The sequence below is a fragment of the Uranotaenia lowii genome, chromosome 2, assembly GCF_029784155.1.
Source record: "Uranotaenia lowii strain MFRU-FL chromosome 2, ASM2978415v1, whole genome shotgun sequence".
Classification (NCBI taxonomy): Eukaryota; Metazoa; Arthropoda; class Insecta; order Diptera; family Culicidae; genus Uranotaenia; species Uranotaenia lowii.
Genome location: NC_073692.1, coordinates 194,391,128 through 194,406,187, shown reverse-complemented (window position 1 = coordinate 194,406,187; position 15,060 = coordinate 194,391,128). Strand labels below are relative to the sequence as shown.

The 15,060-nt window shown below is 36.0% G+C and overlaps 2 protein-coding genes across 4 annotated transcripts in view; one reads left to right on the top strand and one right to left on the bottom strand.

The window, feature by feature from the left end:
* The window catches only part of LOC129750167 (cGMP-dependent protein kinase, isozyme 2 forms cD5/T2), a 692,362-nt gene that overhangs the window by 67,558 nt on the left and 609,744 nt on the right, over positions 1-15,060 (top strand). The gene's annotated exons all lie outside the window — the stretch shown is intronic.
* Positions 9,411-9,818, bottom strand: LOC129742220 (uncharacterized). The gene has a single exon (XM_055734092.1). The coding sequence runs from the start codon at positions 9,816-9,818 to the stop codon at positions 9,411-9,413; it is 408 nt and encodes a 135-aa protein (XP_055590067.1).

Sequence of the window (15,060 nt, the reverse complement as noted above, 5' to 3'; positions counted from 1 at the left end):
TGAAAGTGTCCATTTTACCTGCTGTGTCCGCCTTACCCGATATCCCCCTACATGTATATTTGAAACGCTTCGGGACAGAAATAATACTTATTGTTTTAGAAAAGTATAAGCTTCATTTAAAGCTATCAATTACACAGTTGAACAAAAATAGTGTGTTTCGTAGAACAAACATTAAAGAAATAATGTTTACTAAATATAAAGAAAAATAGTTAGTAAATTATTCAAATGATAAGTTGACACGTTTTCAGGGCCGGATTAGGTATTCTTGGACCAGGCCAACTGTGTTTAGAGAGGTCCCTACTTGTGAAAAAACAATAAAAACCATTTAATTTATTTTGAAAGAAAATTCTAATAAATTGAATGTTTGATCAGGGGACTTTTTTTTCGAAAATCGGCCGATAAAACCAACTTAAATATCTAATGAAAAAAGGTTCATTTTTGAGGGAGGCTGATCCTTCTCCTGAAAAATTTCAAAGTTAGAGAAGAAATCAAATCTTTTTTTATCCATGTACTGTATAAACTTATTTTGATATCCCTTGATGAAACTCCAATTTACGAATCCATTATTTTACCAGCGAAAAAATTGATTTTAAGTTGATTTTCGTATTTTGTATACCAAGGGGTTAAAAAGCTATCGACTTGTGAGCTCATTAAGGGATATCTCATTTTAAATGTATTAAATGAAAACGCTTGTTGTTGAATAGAAAAACATTTGCCACCTTAAAAAAGCAAATACTTGAAATAAGTTTTTTAAATCTTTGCTATGAATTCAAAACTTAGTTAAAAACTTTGATATTTTAGTAGGTAATACATATTCTGATATATTTTCCTGAACACCCGATCAGGAGAGCATATCAAAATAATTACTCAAACCTATCTCACCAAGATATTTACATCTGATACAGTTATAATTAGGAACTCAAAATTTTCGGTTTTAAGTATCTCCAATCTGAATTATATCCTATTCTGATTGACAGACTTGAATAGGATTGAGCTCATTTTCAATTATGAAGATTTTTTTTCGAATTGTCTTAAAATTAAATGATCATATCTTATTTTGATATACGTACAACTTTTTATGAAACACGGACATCGAAGTCAATGGCCCAAACCGTACAATCATGAGTTTCGCTCAACAGATTCATTAATTGAATCCTATTTTTGGGAAACCAAAAATGGATCATGGTTTTAGCCAATAATGTGATTTATCGACATTCCACTAGAAAATTTTCTCGAAGCATTCAAATCTTGATAAGTTATAATTTTGATAGGATTTGTTCTGCCCAATATCAAACTATGCTATCTGAACGAGATATAATATTGATAGAAGCATATCAAAAACTGATATAATTTAGCTATGATCGTATAGATTTTTTGATATATTTTGAGATATTTTAACATCCTACGAGTACTGAATTATAACTCATTTAGATAGGAAAAAAATTAGTATCAAAATATCTCATCTTGATATAATTTAGTTGTTCCCTCCTGATCGGGTAGTCAACCGGAAACATCGCGTTGTTTTCATCTACTCCAAAGTAAATTTTTCATTGTGAATTTTTGTTGAAGAATTTTATTTCAAAATTTAAATTTAATTCTGCAATAAAATTATTATTTATTTTTATTTACATAGTATTCCGTCTCACGACATAACTTGACGAACATAATTCCTAAAATTCACTCGGTTCATAGCAACCGTTCTCCAATTTCTCGGGCACCCCACGTTCGCCAGATCACGCTCCACTTGGTCTAACCACCTCGCTCGTTGCGCCCCCGCTCGTCTTGTTCCTACCGGATTCGTAGCGAACACCTGTTTTGCAGGACAGTCGTCCGGCATTCTCGCAACATGTCCAGCCCAGCGTATCCGGCCAGCTTTCACCACCTTCTGGATACTGGGTTCGCCGTAGAGTCGCGCGAGCTCGTGGTTCATCCTTCGCCTCCACACTCCGTTCTCCTGTACGCCGCCAAAGATGGTTCTTAACACTCGTCGCTCGAATACTCCGAGTGTACGCAGGTCCTCCTCGAGCAATATCCATGTCTCGTGCCCGTAGAGAACAACCGGTCTAATAAGCGTCATATACAGGTTACACTTCGTGCGAGGGCTAAGTCTTCTCGACCGCAGTTGCTTGTGGAGTCCATAGTAGGCACGACTTCCGCTGATAATTCGCCTCCGGATCTCACGGCTGGTGTCATTGTCTGCGGTCACCAGTGAGCCGAGATAGACAAAGTCTTCGACTATCTCCAGCTCGTCGCCGTCGATCGTGACCTTGTTATTACTGGACAAGCGGGTTCGGTCGGTCTCGGATCCGCAGGCCAGCATGTACTTCGTCTTGGACGTATTAATCATCAACCCAATCCTTCCTGCTTCGCGTTTCAGTTTGCGGTAGATCTCCTCCACCGCCGCAGATGATCTGCCGACTATATCAATGTCATCGGCAAAGCAGATAAGTTGACTGGATCTGTTGAAAATCGTGCCCCGCATTCCGCCCACCGCTCGTCGAATAACACCTTCCAGCGCCACGTTGAACATCATGCAGGATAGACCATCACCTTGTCGAAGCCCCCTGCGCGATTCGAATGAACTCGACAATTCACCCGAGATCCGCACACAGCACTGCGTTCCATCCATCGTCGCCTTGATCAGTCTGATCAGCTTCCCGAAAAACCGTTCTCATCCATGATTTTCCATAGCTCGTTACGGTCGATCGTGTCGTATGCGGCTTTGAAGTCGATGAATAGATGATGCGTAGGGACTTGGTGTTCACGGCATTTTTGGAGGATTTGCCGTAATGTGAATATCTGGTCCGTCGTAGACCGTCCCTCCATGAAGCCGGCCTGATGACTTCCCACGAATCTGTTTGCTTGTGGCGTTAGGCGGCGGAGTAGGATTCGGGACAACACTTTGTAGGCGGCATTGAGGACAGTGATCGCTCGATAATTCTCACAGTCCAATTTGTCGCCCTTCTTGTAGATGGGGCATATTACCCCCTCCTTCTACTCCTCCGGTAGCTGTTCTATGTCCCAGATCCGGACTCTCAACCGGTGTAGGCAATTGGCCAACTTGTCCGGGCCCATTTTGATGAGTTCAGCTGCGACGCCATCCTTCCCAGCCGACTTATCTCATCCCTACATTCCTTATCACCTCTATTCTCAAGAAAAACTTTATTTTTTATCGATTTTTGTATTTCTCTAAAACAAAATTTAAATTTTTCAAACAAACTTCATCTTAATTTAAAATTCCATTCTAGTAAAAACTCTTGTTAATTTTTTTCAAATAACCCTCATCTTAATACAACACTCCATTTTTAAGCAAAAACCTTTAAAATCTGTACTTTTCCTGCCTTTCTGTCTTTGTTTTCCAGAGCAAGAACAATACAAAAATCATTCTTAGCAACAGCCTTCCCAATCTGTGCTTTTCCTGTCGCTTTGTCATAGTTTGCCAGAGCCGAAACTTAAACATGCAATCGTAGCAGCAGCCTTAGAAATATGCGATTCCCGAGCCAATCCTTTATTTTACCAGTGACCGAATCAGAAAAAGTTTTTTCGTAGCAGCAGCCTAAGAAATCTGCGCTCCCTTCACCACTCCGTATTTTGACCGGTGGCCGAATCATAAACGTACAATCATTGAAGCAACCTTGAAAATCTGCGCTCCTTGTGCTTATTCTACCAACCACACCATTGTGGTAATTTTACTATTCTTACGAATCTCAATTCAGAGATTCACTCAGACACGTATGTCGCTCACAGAAATAGATCAATGATTGACTTCGTTTTTTTTGTTTTGGCTTGCGTTGTCAAAATATAAAACGTTGCCATAGAAATTTATTTGATTTCTTTTCAATTTTTATTTTATTTGTATAAAACTTAATTTACTATCTGTATATCCATTAATTTAATCCTTGAATTAAATCCATACAAGTATCTTTTCGATAATCAAGATATTGTCTGTTGAGTGGAGGCATGTATTTTGGCATTGAAGGCAGTTCAACCAAACCCCAACGCTGCCAAGTACAAAAGAGACATTGCTTAACGAATTTACTAAAAGATGTTGTCTTTTAAACTTGAGTGTTGAAAGTTTAATTGAACAACCTTCAATGCCAAAAGACATATCTCCCTCCATTTAACAGGTTATAAGCAAGTGTTCTGAAGAGATTTTACTACGATTTGATCGCTCATTTCCTAAATTAAATGCAAAATCTTGTTCGGTTTTCAGAAAAATTATAAAAGTTACCCATACTTACTTAAAAGTTGAAAACTCACTAAAGTAAACATTACTTTTATGCTTAGAGCTTAGGAGAAATTAAAACTCGTACGATGCATCGAAATGAACAATTTGAGTCGGTCTTGTGTGCAGCTAATGGATTATGCTTTCCGTTTATCAAATTCAATGACTAATGACAAGTGAGCCTACAGCATCACGTTCTTATTGAAAAGTCATACTTTCATACTTGAATTGCTTCGAGTCAGAGAAAATACTTATTATTCTAGTAAAATATAAGCTCAATTACACAGTACAACGAAAATATTGTGTTTCGTTGAACCAAGAATAAAGGAAAAATGTTTACTAAACCAGATGAAAACTTAATATATATATTCTAGTCATCTGCTCCACTCTTTAACTTTCGAAAATAACTTCAAAAATAGTTTTGAACTCTTCAAAGGTTCAGTTGCCACTTTTTCAGGGCCGGATTAGGCATTTGGAGGCCCCTACATTTTTTAAATGATGTAGTTGTAGCAGTCTGGTTAAAATGCATATTCTTTATTTATTGTAAATAAAACAATATTTCTGCATAACAAAGTTGGCTAATATAAGCCAATAAAATGAATTAAGAAATGTATTTGAAAAAGATTCAACACTCTAGGCTAGACTTTTCAACTTGGCTGGAAACCTGCCAGGGGCCACATAATAGTTCGAATTGCTGTCCATTACTTAATTTTTCAAAATATCTCCTCGCTAGTGGTTCGAATATTTTGCGCACGATTTGCCCACCGTATTTTGTTTACTTTAACGGCGAGCAGCTTTTTTACCTTGCAGAAATGAAGTAAGGCTTGTTAATGAGTCAGCTAGACGAGCCAGAAAAAAAATTGTTTGTCATCCCCTAATCGAAGTTGCGCTTTATAAAACCTCTACCATTTTTTACCTTCATGAAGTCATTCATCTTCACTTCACGAATTGTGAAATTTGGAAGGAATTATGAAAAACAATCCGGATTTGAAATTTCTAACAAATTTTCAAATCTCAACAAAAAGTTTTGAAAATATTGATTCTTATTTTTTTGAATAAAAAAGTAATTTCGTTTCAATGATTCCAGGAAAAAATACAAACTTCTCGTTTTTTCATCAATGATTATTTCGCTTCCACCAGTCTAATGAAAAAAAAGTGATTTTACATTTGTTTTCGTTGTTTAATCTTCCTTTGCGGTTAGGGTCTATAATGACCCAAACTGTACCTTCTTGATGCGATTTCTTAGGAACACATAAAATTTCTGACTTTTATTAAAATAAAAAGCTCTACAATTCCTCATTTTAGGATTTTGGAATATGATTACCAGACTCACCCAGCAAAAAAAGTCAAATAAGCGATAAGGATCATATAGACTCGGATAACTTTATTGCATATATGTAAAATGAAAACAACTGAACCGATTTTTATAAACTATACCATTTTGAAATTGTTCACATGTCTGATCAGACGCTTTTAAAATTTTTGGATATTTTGTTTTTCATGTGGTGGTCTTCAGATACCGACCTTAAAGTAAAAAAGTAATAAAAAGTCATTTTGAAAAACTTTTATTTGGTATGGTTTCAGATAGATGCAAATGCTTTCACTGGTTATTTGTTTATTTGGAAAGTTCCTGGAAAATTTTTAATGTATGATTTTCAAACAACAATTTCATGAGAATCATGGAATTTTGATTGAAAAAAGTTCTTTTAATTACATTCATTTATATTCGAAAATTATAAATTTGTTTTAAAGAGACTGATAGAAACACCTATTTTTTTTTTTTAATTTTTAAACTTTATTTAACAAATCCTTAACCTAAGTACAACATATTTAGTATAACACATTCATACAATAATAGTAGTAAATAGGTAAAACCTCAACATATATCAAGATATGTTTTAAAATGATTTACAAATGCTATTCTATTGTTCCATCTATACTCTCTGATAATTTTCTGGAAACAGAATAAACTAGGATTTTTAAAATGCACTATATTATTAGCTATAGCTTCAACCACTAACCAAAGACCTGCTTTCTTTTTATAATTTTTATGGGGAACACCACACTACAGAATTTCATCAGGATCATTCAATTTTAATTTAAGATTATGCTTGAGAATTTTCTCCACCCATTTCCAAACTACATGTGAATTTACACAACATTTAATTCTATGAAAGTTAGTATCTGGTTTACCACACAAATCACAAAGCGGACTATCAACCCTGTTAGTATAGTTAAACATCTTAACTTTGTTAGAAATAACGTCATTAAAGACTAGGAAAACGCATGATTTTGCTTCTAATGTCAAATAGTTTTTACTTATATTTTCCCATATGTTTCCCCACCAAATTTCGGGATATTTGTCTTCTATCTGGGGCTTTATTTGTAAATCATTGATAAATTTACTATAAAGATCTCGTGTGCTATAAACTATATCTTGTGGGAGATTTTTCGCTATGTCAATCCATTTTTTGGCATTTATTGTCAAACCTTTAAGATTATTTTTGAGGAAAAAATGTTGGAATCTTGAGTCATCATCTACTATCAATCTTTTAATGAAAAGTGCTTTACACTGATTTTCAGGGTCCATGAGTTTAAGTCCTCCTTTCGCATAATCCAGATACATTTGGTTTCTTGCAACCTTAAAGAAATTCGTGTTCCATAAGAAATATCCGGTTATCTTTTTTATTTCCGCAATGTGACTATTATCTGGAGTGAGGACTTGTGCTACATACCACAACTTCGAAAGTAAATATGTATTGAGAATGAAAACTCTTTCCCATAAATTTAATTTCCTTGAGTTATGAATTCGACTTGTGCTTTTTAGTGAATTTATCAATTTTTCGTAGTTTAAAAGTACCATTTCTTTAAAGTTTTCTTTGATAATGATCCCTAGAATTTTTAAGCTGTTCTTTTCCGAGATTTGTTGCGGGCCCAAAACGCAGTTATTTAATCGCATAAAACCTGATTTTTTCTCATTTAATTTGATACCAGCAGTCAGTTCGTATTCAGATGTTATTTTCAGAACCTGGTCAAATTCAACATCATTTCGGATAATCAAGGTTAGGTCATCCGCATACGCGAAAACGTTGAGAAAATTTCCATCTATAAAAATACCAGGTAAGTTATCACTCAATCTACGTATCAGCGGTTCTATGTATAACGAGAATAAGATCATTGACAAGGGACAACCTTGTCTTACAGAACGTTGTATGTGAAAAGAATTTGTCAGGGTTCCATTAACGATGACTTGAGAAGAAGCATTTGTGTAAAGATTTTTAATTAATGCAATGAATTGTTGTGAAAATTCAAATTTTCGCAAGACGTTGAAAAGCTCTGTATGATTCACAGAGTCAAAGGCTTTCTGGAGATCCAATGTAAGAATTGCACATTTCACTTTCTTTGATTGTTGTGCTTTTAAAATTATCGTTCTTAGGCGATCCAAATTAGTAATACACGATTTTTTTCCAACACCAGCTGTCTGTCCATCACCAAGGAGACTTGGAGTGTATTTTGATAAACGATTGGCAATTATCTTGGCAAAAATTTTATAGTCGGTATTTAACAGACTAATAGGACGATAGTTACCAAGATCATTGGAATTTCCTGTTTTAAAGATAAGCTTTATCACTCCACTTGCGAAATTCTCTTGCATCATAATTGAACCGTCTAAAAAACCGTTGAAAAGCTTCAGCATATCATCTTTAACTATTTCGAGGTATTGTCCGTAGAACTCATATGTAAGACCATCTGGTCCTGGCGTTTTTTTCTTACTCGCAGCTTGTACTTCTCAATTCGTTCTCATCAATTGGAGACACCAGGGTATCATTTTGATCACGTGTTAGGAACTTATTAATATTTTCAAATCGATTCGGTGGGTTGGATAAGGTATGTACAATTTCAAAATTTTCCTTGTAATAATCAAAAACAATTTGTTTCGTACTTTTATTTTCGGGGGAGTCTATTTTCATTTTAGTTCTTTTGGTTTCCTGTTTCAATAGTTTCGACATTTGAAAAATACTAATTTTTTCACTTTCCAACATAGTTGATGGCTGGAAATGGCTTGCATGGTGAATAATACGTTTTTGTTCAAGAGCAAGTATATCAGATTTAACCTGTTGCATTTCATTGAAAACATTTTTTCCTCGAGTTTGGCTTTCCATCAGGCTATCCAGAATTCGAAGGTTTTTAGCTTTATCTACTGCATGTTTGCGGTTCATCTCAAAAGATTTTGTTTTGAAAAATTGTCGGGTTTTCGATTTGAAATCGTATGACCACCATTCTGAAAAATTGTTACTGTATTTCACTCTTTTCTTCAAATTTAGATACATATTTCTAAATTCCAAACAAGTATCATCATTTCTAAGTAGTTGATCATTAACTTTCCAGTATCCACGCCCCCACACTGGGGCAACTTCAGAGGGATTGATCCTGAACGTCAAAACTATTCCATGGTGATCAGAAAAAGGTAATGGGAGAGTTTCAAACTTTTTAACATGATTTGCGAAATCAGAGTCAACGTAAAATCTGTCCAATCGCGAAGCTGAATTCAGTCTGTAAAATGTAAATTGATGACTATTTTTTCCTACATCTTTTAATTTCAACAAATCTACAAAATCTTCTAAGCCTTTGCAAAACTGTTTTACGTCACTTTTGCAATCATTAGCATCTAAAATGCAATTAAAATCTCCTCCCACAAGAGTCCACCTGGTATTAGATTTCTTCAAATGTGGAACAATTGTTTCCCTAAATAAAACATCTCTCTCACTTTTTCTCTGAGATCCTGAGTGACCGTATACATTAATTATGTTTATGTTATTGAGCATTATAGAAGAAAGCCTCCCACTAGGATCAAGCAAAGGTTGTGCAAAATCAAGAGTTTTCCTGATGAGTATGGCAGTACCCACATTATCACCACTCCTATTCACATAAGCATGGAAGCTTGGAAGAAAACTAAAATCATTAAACGACACCTCCTGTAACAGAACCACATCCAAATCGTTGTTGATTATAAAATCCTTCAGTAGTAGTTTTTTGACGTTTACTGTAATGGAATTTATGTTGATTGAAGCAACTTTTCTAGTAAAATTCATAGTGCATTGAGTTTTAAACAACACATATACATATACACAGACATGAAGTAAGGCAGAAAACCCACCACCCAACACCCAAACATGTACACTCCTCACTTGACAGATTTATTACCATCATCTACCCGACTGCGCGATCTGTTGTTTGCACCAGATCGCTCTCGTAATTTACCTCCTCGCTCCTGCGATTTTTTTGCGATGATTTCCAAAGCGTTTATCGGGTCAGCCCCACCGGCCTTGTGCAGCTTCTTCCTACTCCTCTCGATAGTTCGGCGCCCTCTCGCATCACCTTCCGTATCGGACGTCGACTTCTCCGCGATCAGTGGACGCTTGCCAAGCCTCTCTTCCAATTTCTCCGGCTGTGATGTGTCCATTTCTTCTCCGCTAGATTCCGAATCAACCTCTCGCTCTCGCCCATCTTTACCATCGTCGACTACGTCGTTTTCCGTCACTCCCTCTCCTCTCTCTTTAATATCTCCAATAGAAGATTTCAGCACAACCATGCTGAGTTCTAACTTTTCCGCATTTTCACTCAGGAGCTCATTTACGTTGTGGGTAACTGCATTCTTGAGTGCATTTGCATACGAACTAGGCTCTGGTTTTCCATGGCTACACCGGGAGTGGCGATGTCATTTTCAATGCTTGGTACACTGGTATTGTTTGACTTCCACGCACAATTGGCCTTCAGATGGCCCTCTTCTTTACATACGAAACATTTGTGTTTTAAACCTTCGTAGTAGATTCGACCCCTACGGTTCAAAAAGTACAGCGTTGATGGTATGTCTTTTTTTATGTCCATATAGACTCCACGGACACCAGTATATAAATTGAGTTCCAACTCTGGGGGGAATTTCTCTCGAACAGAGCGTTTAACATGTCCATACTTTCCGAGTACAACAGAAACTTCTAGATCGGATATTTCCGGAGGAAGATCGAATATCCGAACATAACGCAAGCACCCACCTGCTACTGACATCTGCACTTGCACTGTTTTCCCATTTGAATATTGGAATTCCTGGCTCTCGGAGTTTTGAAGAATAGCTTCTTTCATATCCTGTTCCGTTTCAAATTTGATGCATACACATCTCTCGTCCGAAATCTTATAACTCGACTCCATCTTGTTTTTGTCAGCATCGAAATTTTTAACGAACCGTGCCATCTCCACAAGCGTGGGTCCGGCAGCGTGCTCCGGGAACCGAAAAACTAGTGTATTTTTAATGACACCGTCCGACATTTCCAGGCCTTGCTGGTACAAGGAAACTTTACTAAAAGACCAAAAGGAGGGTCTTCCCCTCTAGTGACCACGTGGTTAGAGATAGCTCACAATAAGTTTGTACGACTCTCAAAAAACACGTCTGCTCACTCAAGTGTCTGATCGTAAACTGTGTTATTGGAATACAAAATCGTAGAATTTCAACATATTCAGGATCATATGTGAGGAATATGGATTTTTACTTTACGCCTTTCGTTAAACTGCGCACAACTACTCAAAAAAATTAAATAAAAAATTAAAAATAATATTACTAGAGATGGAAAACGACCCTTTGCTTAACTCAAGAACATGAAATCTGCATATTTGGTCCATTTTTTGTGGAAACAAGGTACGGCGTACTCCGTAAATCTGTTCTTTTCACGGATCTAAATTTGATAAAAATGATTTTTTTACAAAATAATCATAAAAATGATTATTCAGTGAAAAAAACAAATGTTTTCAAGAAAAAAATCACTGAGTTGTTCTTAAATTTCCATTCATGGCGTATTATATTGGAAACCAAAAACTTTTAAAACTTTAAATGAATCTTTTGAGGTGCTCGTAGCCAAGCTAATTTAGGTGGTTTTAGTTGCCGGGCCCAAAGAAATTATCGGAGCGTAAAGTGGTGCGATCTCTTATATTCAAAACGCGTGGCGAAACTGAGCGGAAAACTTGACTAAGAGAGCGTCACTCGTTTTTATGGGACGGGGCCTCCCAGGAACAGACATTCGCCACCCGTATATTGGTCTCATGGCGACGAACGTGTTAATCAGCTTATATATAACTGACATAGTGAATTTTCATTATTCGAACCGGGATGGTCAAGATCTTTGTTAAAAAAGCCACCATTTCTTTGGTAATTTTGTTTTCCGGCTCAATTTTCAGACGCCATCAAAATAATAATGATTTTTTTTTCTTCATACATAGATAGTGAACATGTAGACGATTCCAAAATGGTATAATTTATGACCGGTTCAGTAGTTTTGAAGATACAGCCAAAATAGTACCCAGTAAACAAATTTGTAAGAATACTTCGCATCAAACTTTTTTATACGTTTCATATACATTAAAGAATCATCGCAAAAAGTTGGAAAATACAACATTTATCTACCAAAGTGGAGGCAATATACATACATATTTTTAACTTCTGGCTTAAGCGATAAGAATAATACATATTGGACGATATATAACACCATATTCGTACATCCTGGAAGTATGCGAGAGGGCGAAAGTTTTGCTTTCATTGCATGCAAATCGTTGCCAGCGACAATATTTGCATGGACAATTTTTTTAAATTTAAATCTGGTTGCACTGCTTTTTGTAGAGAGAACAACAAGGTTATTTTCTCACTTGAATCACACCCGGGAGAACAAATTTGCAAAAATGGCAGACTTTTTATCATATCCGACATATACCGACTTTGAGTAACGATTTTTACGATCAATTTCTTACTTGGTAGGATTTGCGATTCGCATTAACTTTGTTAACGATTTGAGCTACCATTTCTAATTCTAACGCGAAGTATTGCATGAAAAGTAGTTATGCAATACCTCGTTAGGCATCGAGCAGTGATGTCAATTGAATTTATTGTTTATCAATGCGAAAAGACATACCCCTGTTAAACAGCTTATAACTTTTTTGCCTAGTAAGATACGAAGTTACGGTCTTGGACAAAGTTGTTCAGTGGAAAATTTTCATTTGAGAATTTATAAATTGGCACAAAACCCATCAGCTGGCTCGGTTCCACAGAAGAAACAAAAATGATGTTGATTTTTCAGTACAAAATATTAAATTTTCCCATATAAACCTAAAAGTTTAAATTTACTCATAAAACGTTGCTAAAAAAAATCTACTAAAAGTTATGGATGAGTTTTGGACCAAGACGTTTTAGACCCCAGGGTTTGAGAAATTCAAAAATGGCCCCATATCCACTCAGTCTTATTATGTAAACTGGTGTACAAATGTAAACAAATCATTCAAGAATGTACAACGCAGGGCGAAATGAAAGATTCATGAAAATTGTTGACAGCTAAAATAACTTGCATTTATATAAGAAAATAACAATAAAATTTTCAGAGTTTATTTGCATTGGTATCACTGTTCGTGTCGTAATCAAGATTTGAGTCAATGACCCTCGCTCTCGAAAACCGGAAAACAGGAAGACTGAAAATGTTATTGAGTAACCGACAATGTAACGTCCAAATAGGGTAATTCCATCCAATATCTCATCCTCTAGTATGTTAACACAATTGACCTACATCCAGACAATTTGAGAAAAAAGTTGCAACAATGCTGTAAAAATTGCTACAGATAAGTGATAAGTAGTGTTCGATTATGTACATATTTTCAGTGACTTTTTTTAGCCCTAATAAGCGGCATATTAAGTCTACAGATTCAATTTTGTGAGAAATAGCTCATTAGAAGTAATTTTTCCCATGCTATCTTTTTCGTGTTGAGGTGTTAAATCGTTGAGATGTTAAATTATCGGGTTGGAAAGAAATTGTTGTTTACTTAGCTTGTTGTTGTACGTAATCAATTCCAAACAAATTGCCATGAGTGGGAGTGAGCATTTACTACCCTGGCCTTTGCTTATTTTGCGTGGCTCGTTAAATGATTTACTGGATATCTGATCAGATGTTGTAAAAGGTTTTGTCGATTGTAACGTAGTTTCAAAAGCAATTTGAGAGATAAACTAACCTGATCTATTTCAGTATCGAACATAAAGTTAAATTTAGAATCGGTTTACAAGATGATTTGACTGTAGTTCTTTGTATTTTTTTAAGAACTAGATCACATTAAGTTGCTTTAATAACTTTCTTCAAGCTTAAACAAGAGAAATGTAAAAGATTGGCACGGGCTTAGCACAGCAATATAAACCGTGAATTAATCGCATACGAATCATCGCACAATCGCACCAGTCACAACTCGCAATGTGCCAGCCAGTTTCCAGTCGCAATTATGAAATGATCCTAATCAATTAAACATTTATGTATACTAATCGTGTACGCTCGCGGGGTCTAATGTTAACGTGCTGTTACACCTCATCTCATCAGCCCTCTTTGCCTTGCCATTGCTCTTGATGAGCTACCGTAGAACTGGCTTAACTATTTGACTTACAAGCTGCGCGTATGAAAATGTGTTCCAGTTTTCTCGGTATCGACTGATTTTTTTTCCCTGCAGCAGCCCTCTTCAATGAGCCTTCATCGATGTATGCACTCATGAATTGCAAACTTAATTGCTTCAATCACGGCGTGGCGCGGCAGTGTGGAGGGATGAATTGATCGAACTCAGATGAAATGTCAGCTACTAGCCAGAAGTTAGTCAGTCGTATTGTGGGTCAATAAATGTAACGGGGGTAATAAAAATATTGTTACATGTTTCTCTCGACTGTAAAGTCGGTTAAAATAAGTACATTCGAGCATGGTTGTTTGGCATTCAATACTTAATTTCGTCCCATTCAAACCTACAAGTCGTTTGTGGATTGGATTATTATTTACAACTCTTCAAGCTATAGCAAACCGATGATGATTGGTTTGACCGGTTTGGGCAATTAATATCTATTTGGTTATAAAGCGATCAAACTAGATGATGGTGAAAGAAGGCAAAAAAAAGACCGGAGGCGATGCTGCGGTCCAAAGTGCTGTGAGTTATCCGGCGATGTTGGCTTCAGATAAACAGATTATGTTGAAGTGCTAATGTGTGGCTGCGCTATCGAGATTGAGATATCCGGCAGGAATTAATTTTTGTAGGGTGTCTCTGATGGCCACTTTCGTATTTTCACAGATGATATAAAGATGGATATAGCTTTTCCTAACACATTACAGTCAAAATACGTTTCAGCTCCCGGCAAGTGCGCTGAACTTTGAAATATAACTCAAATGAAATGAATGAAACTTCATATTTGTATCCAACATACTTAAAAACTACACGTTGAAAAACTCAACGTAACGTAACACATATACAGTACCGTTCATAATTGTATAGAAATTGAAAGCACGCGCATTGTTACTTGGACTTTGAACTTCCATAACTTTTTACTCTGATGATATTTTTTGATCAATTTTTTTTGCGATAGATAGATCAACTATCAAACTATTATATCACAAAATTTGAGCTTTCTGGAGTTTGTGTGGCCTGAAAAACAGTAATTCTACGAAAATTGGACTTTTTGGGCTTTTCTCATTCAAACTGCAATATCTCTGAAACTACGCTACATTTTTTATTGAAATTTTGCAGAGTGATTGTTGAAATATAAAGCTAGCATGTCTGAAGTCTTCGAAAAGTTCTATCGATGAGATCAAAAGTTACGTGAGGTGCAATATTTCAGGCATGGATCTAGAAATGTGATTTCTATAGAATTTTGGACGAATGTTTCCATAGGAAAATCATATTCTCTGTTTAACAAACAGTAAATCTATTTGAACCGAAAAATCAAAATAATGTCGCGAGATTCTGATTTCAAAACACAAATGGATCATTTATTACATTTTTTC

Bases quoted from the DNA above. Each gene is read 5' to 3' on its own strand.
- LOC129742220 (XM_055734092.1), bottom strand. From the start codon at position 9,818: ATGGTTGTGCTGAAATCTTCTATTGGAGATATTAAAGAGAGAGGAGAG.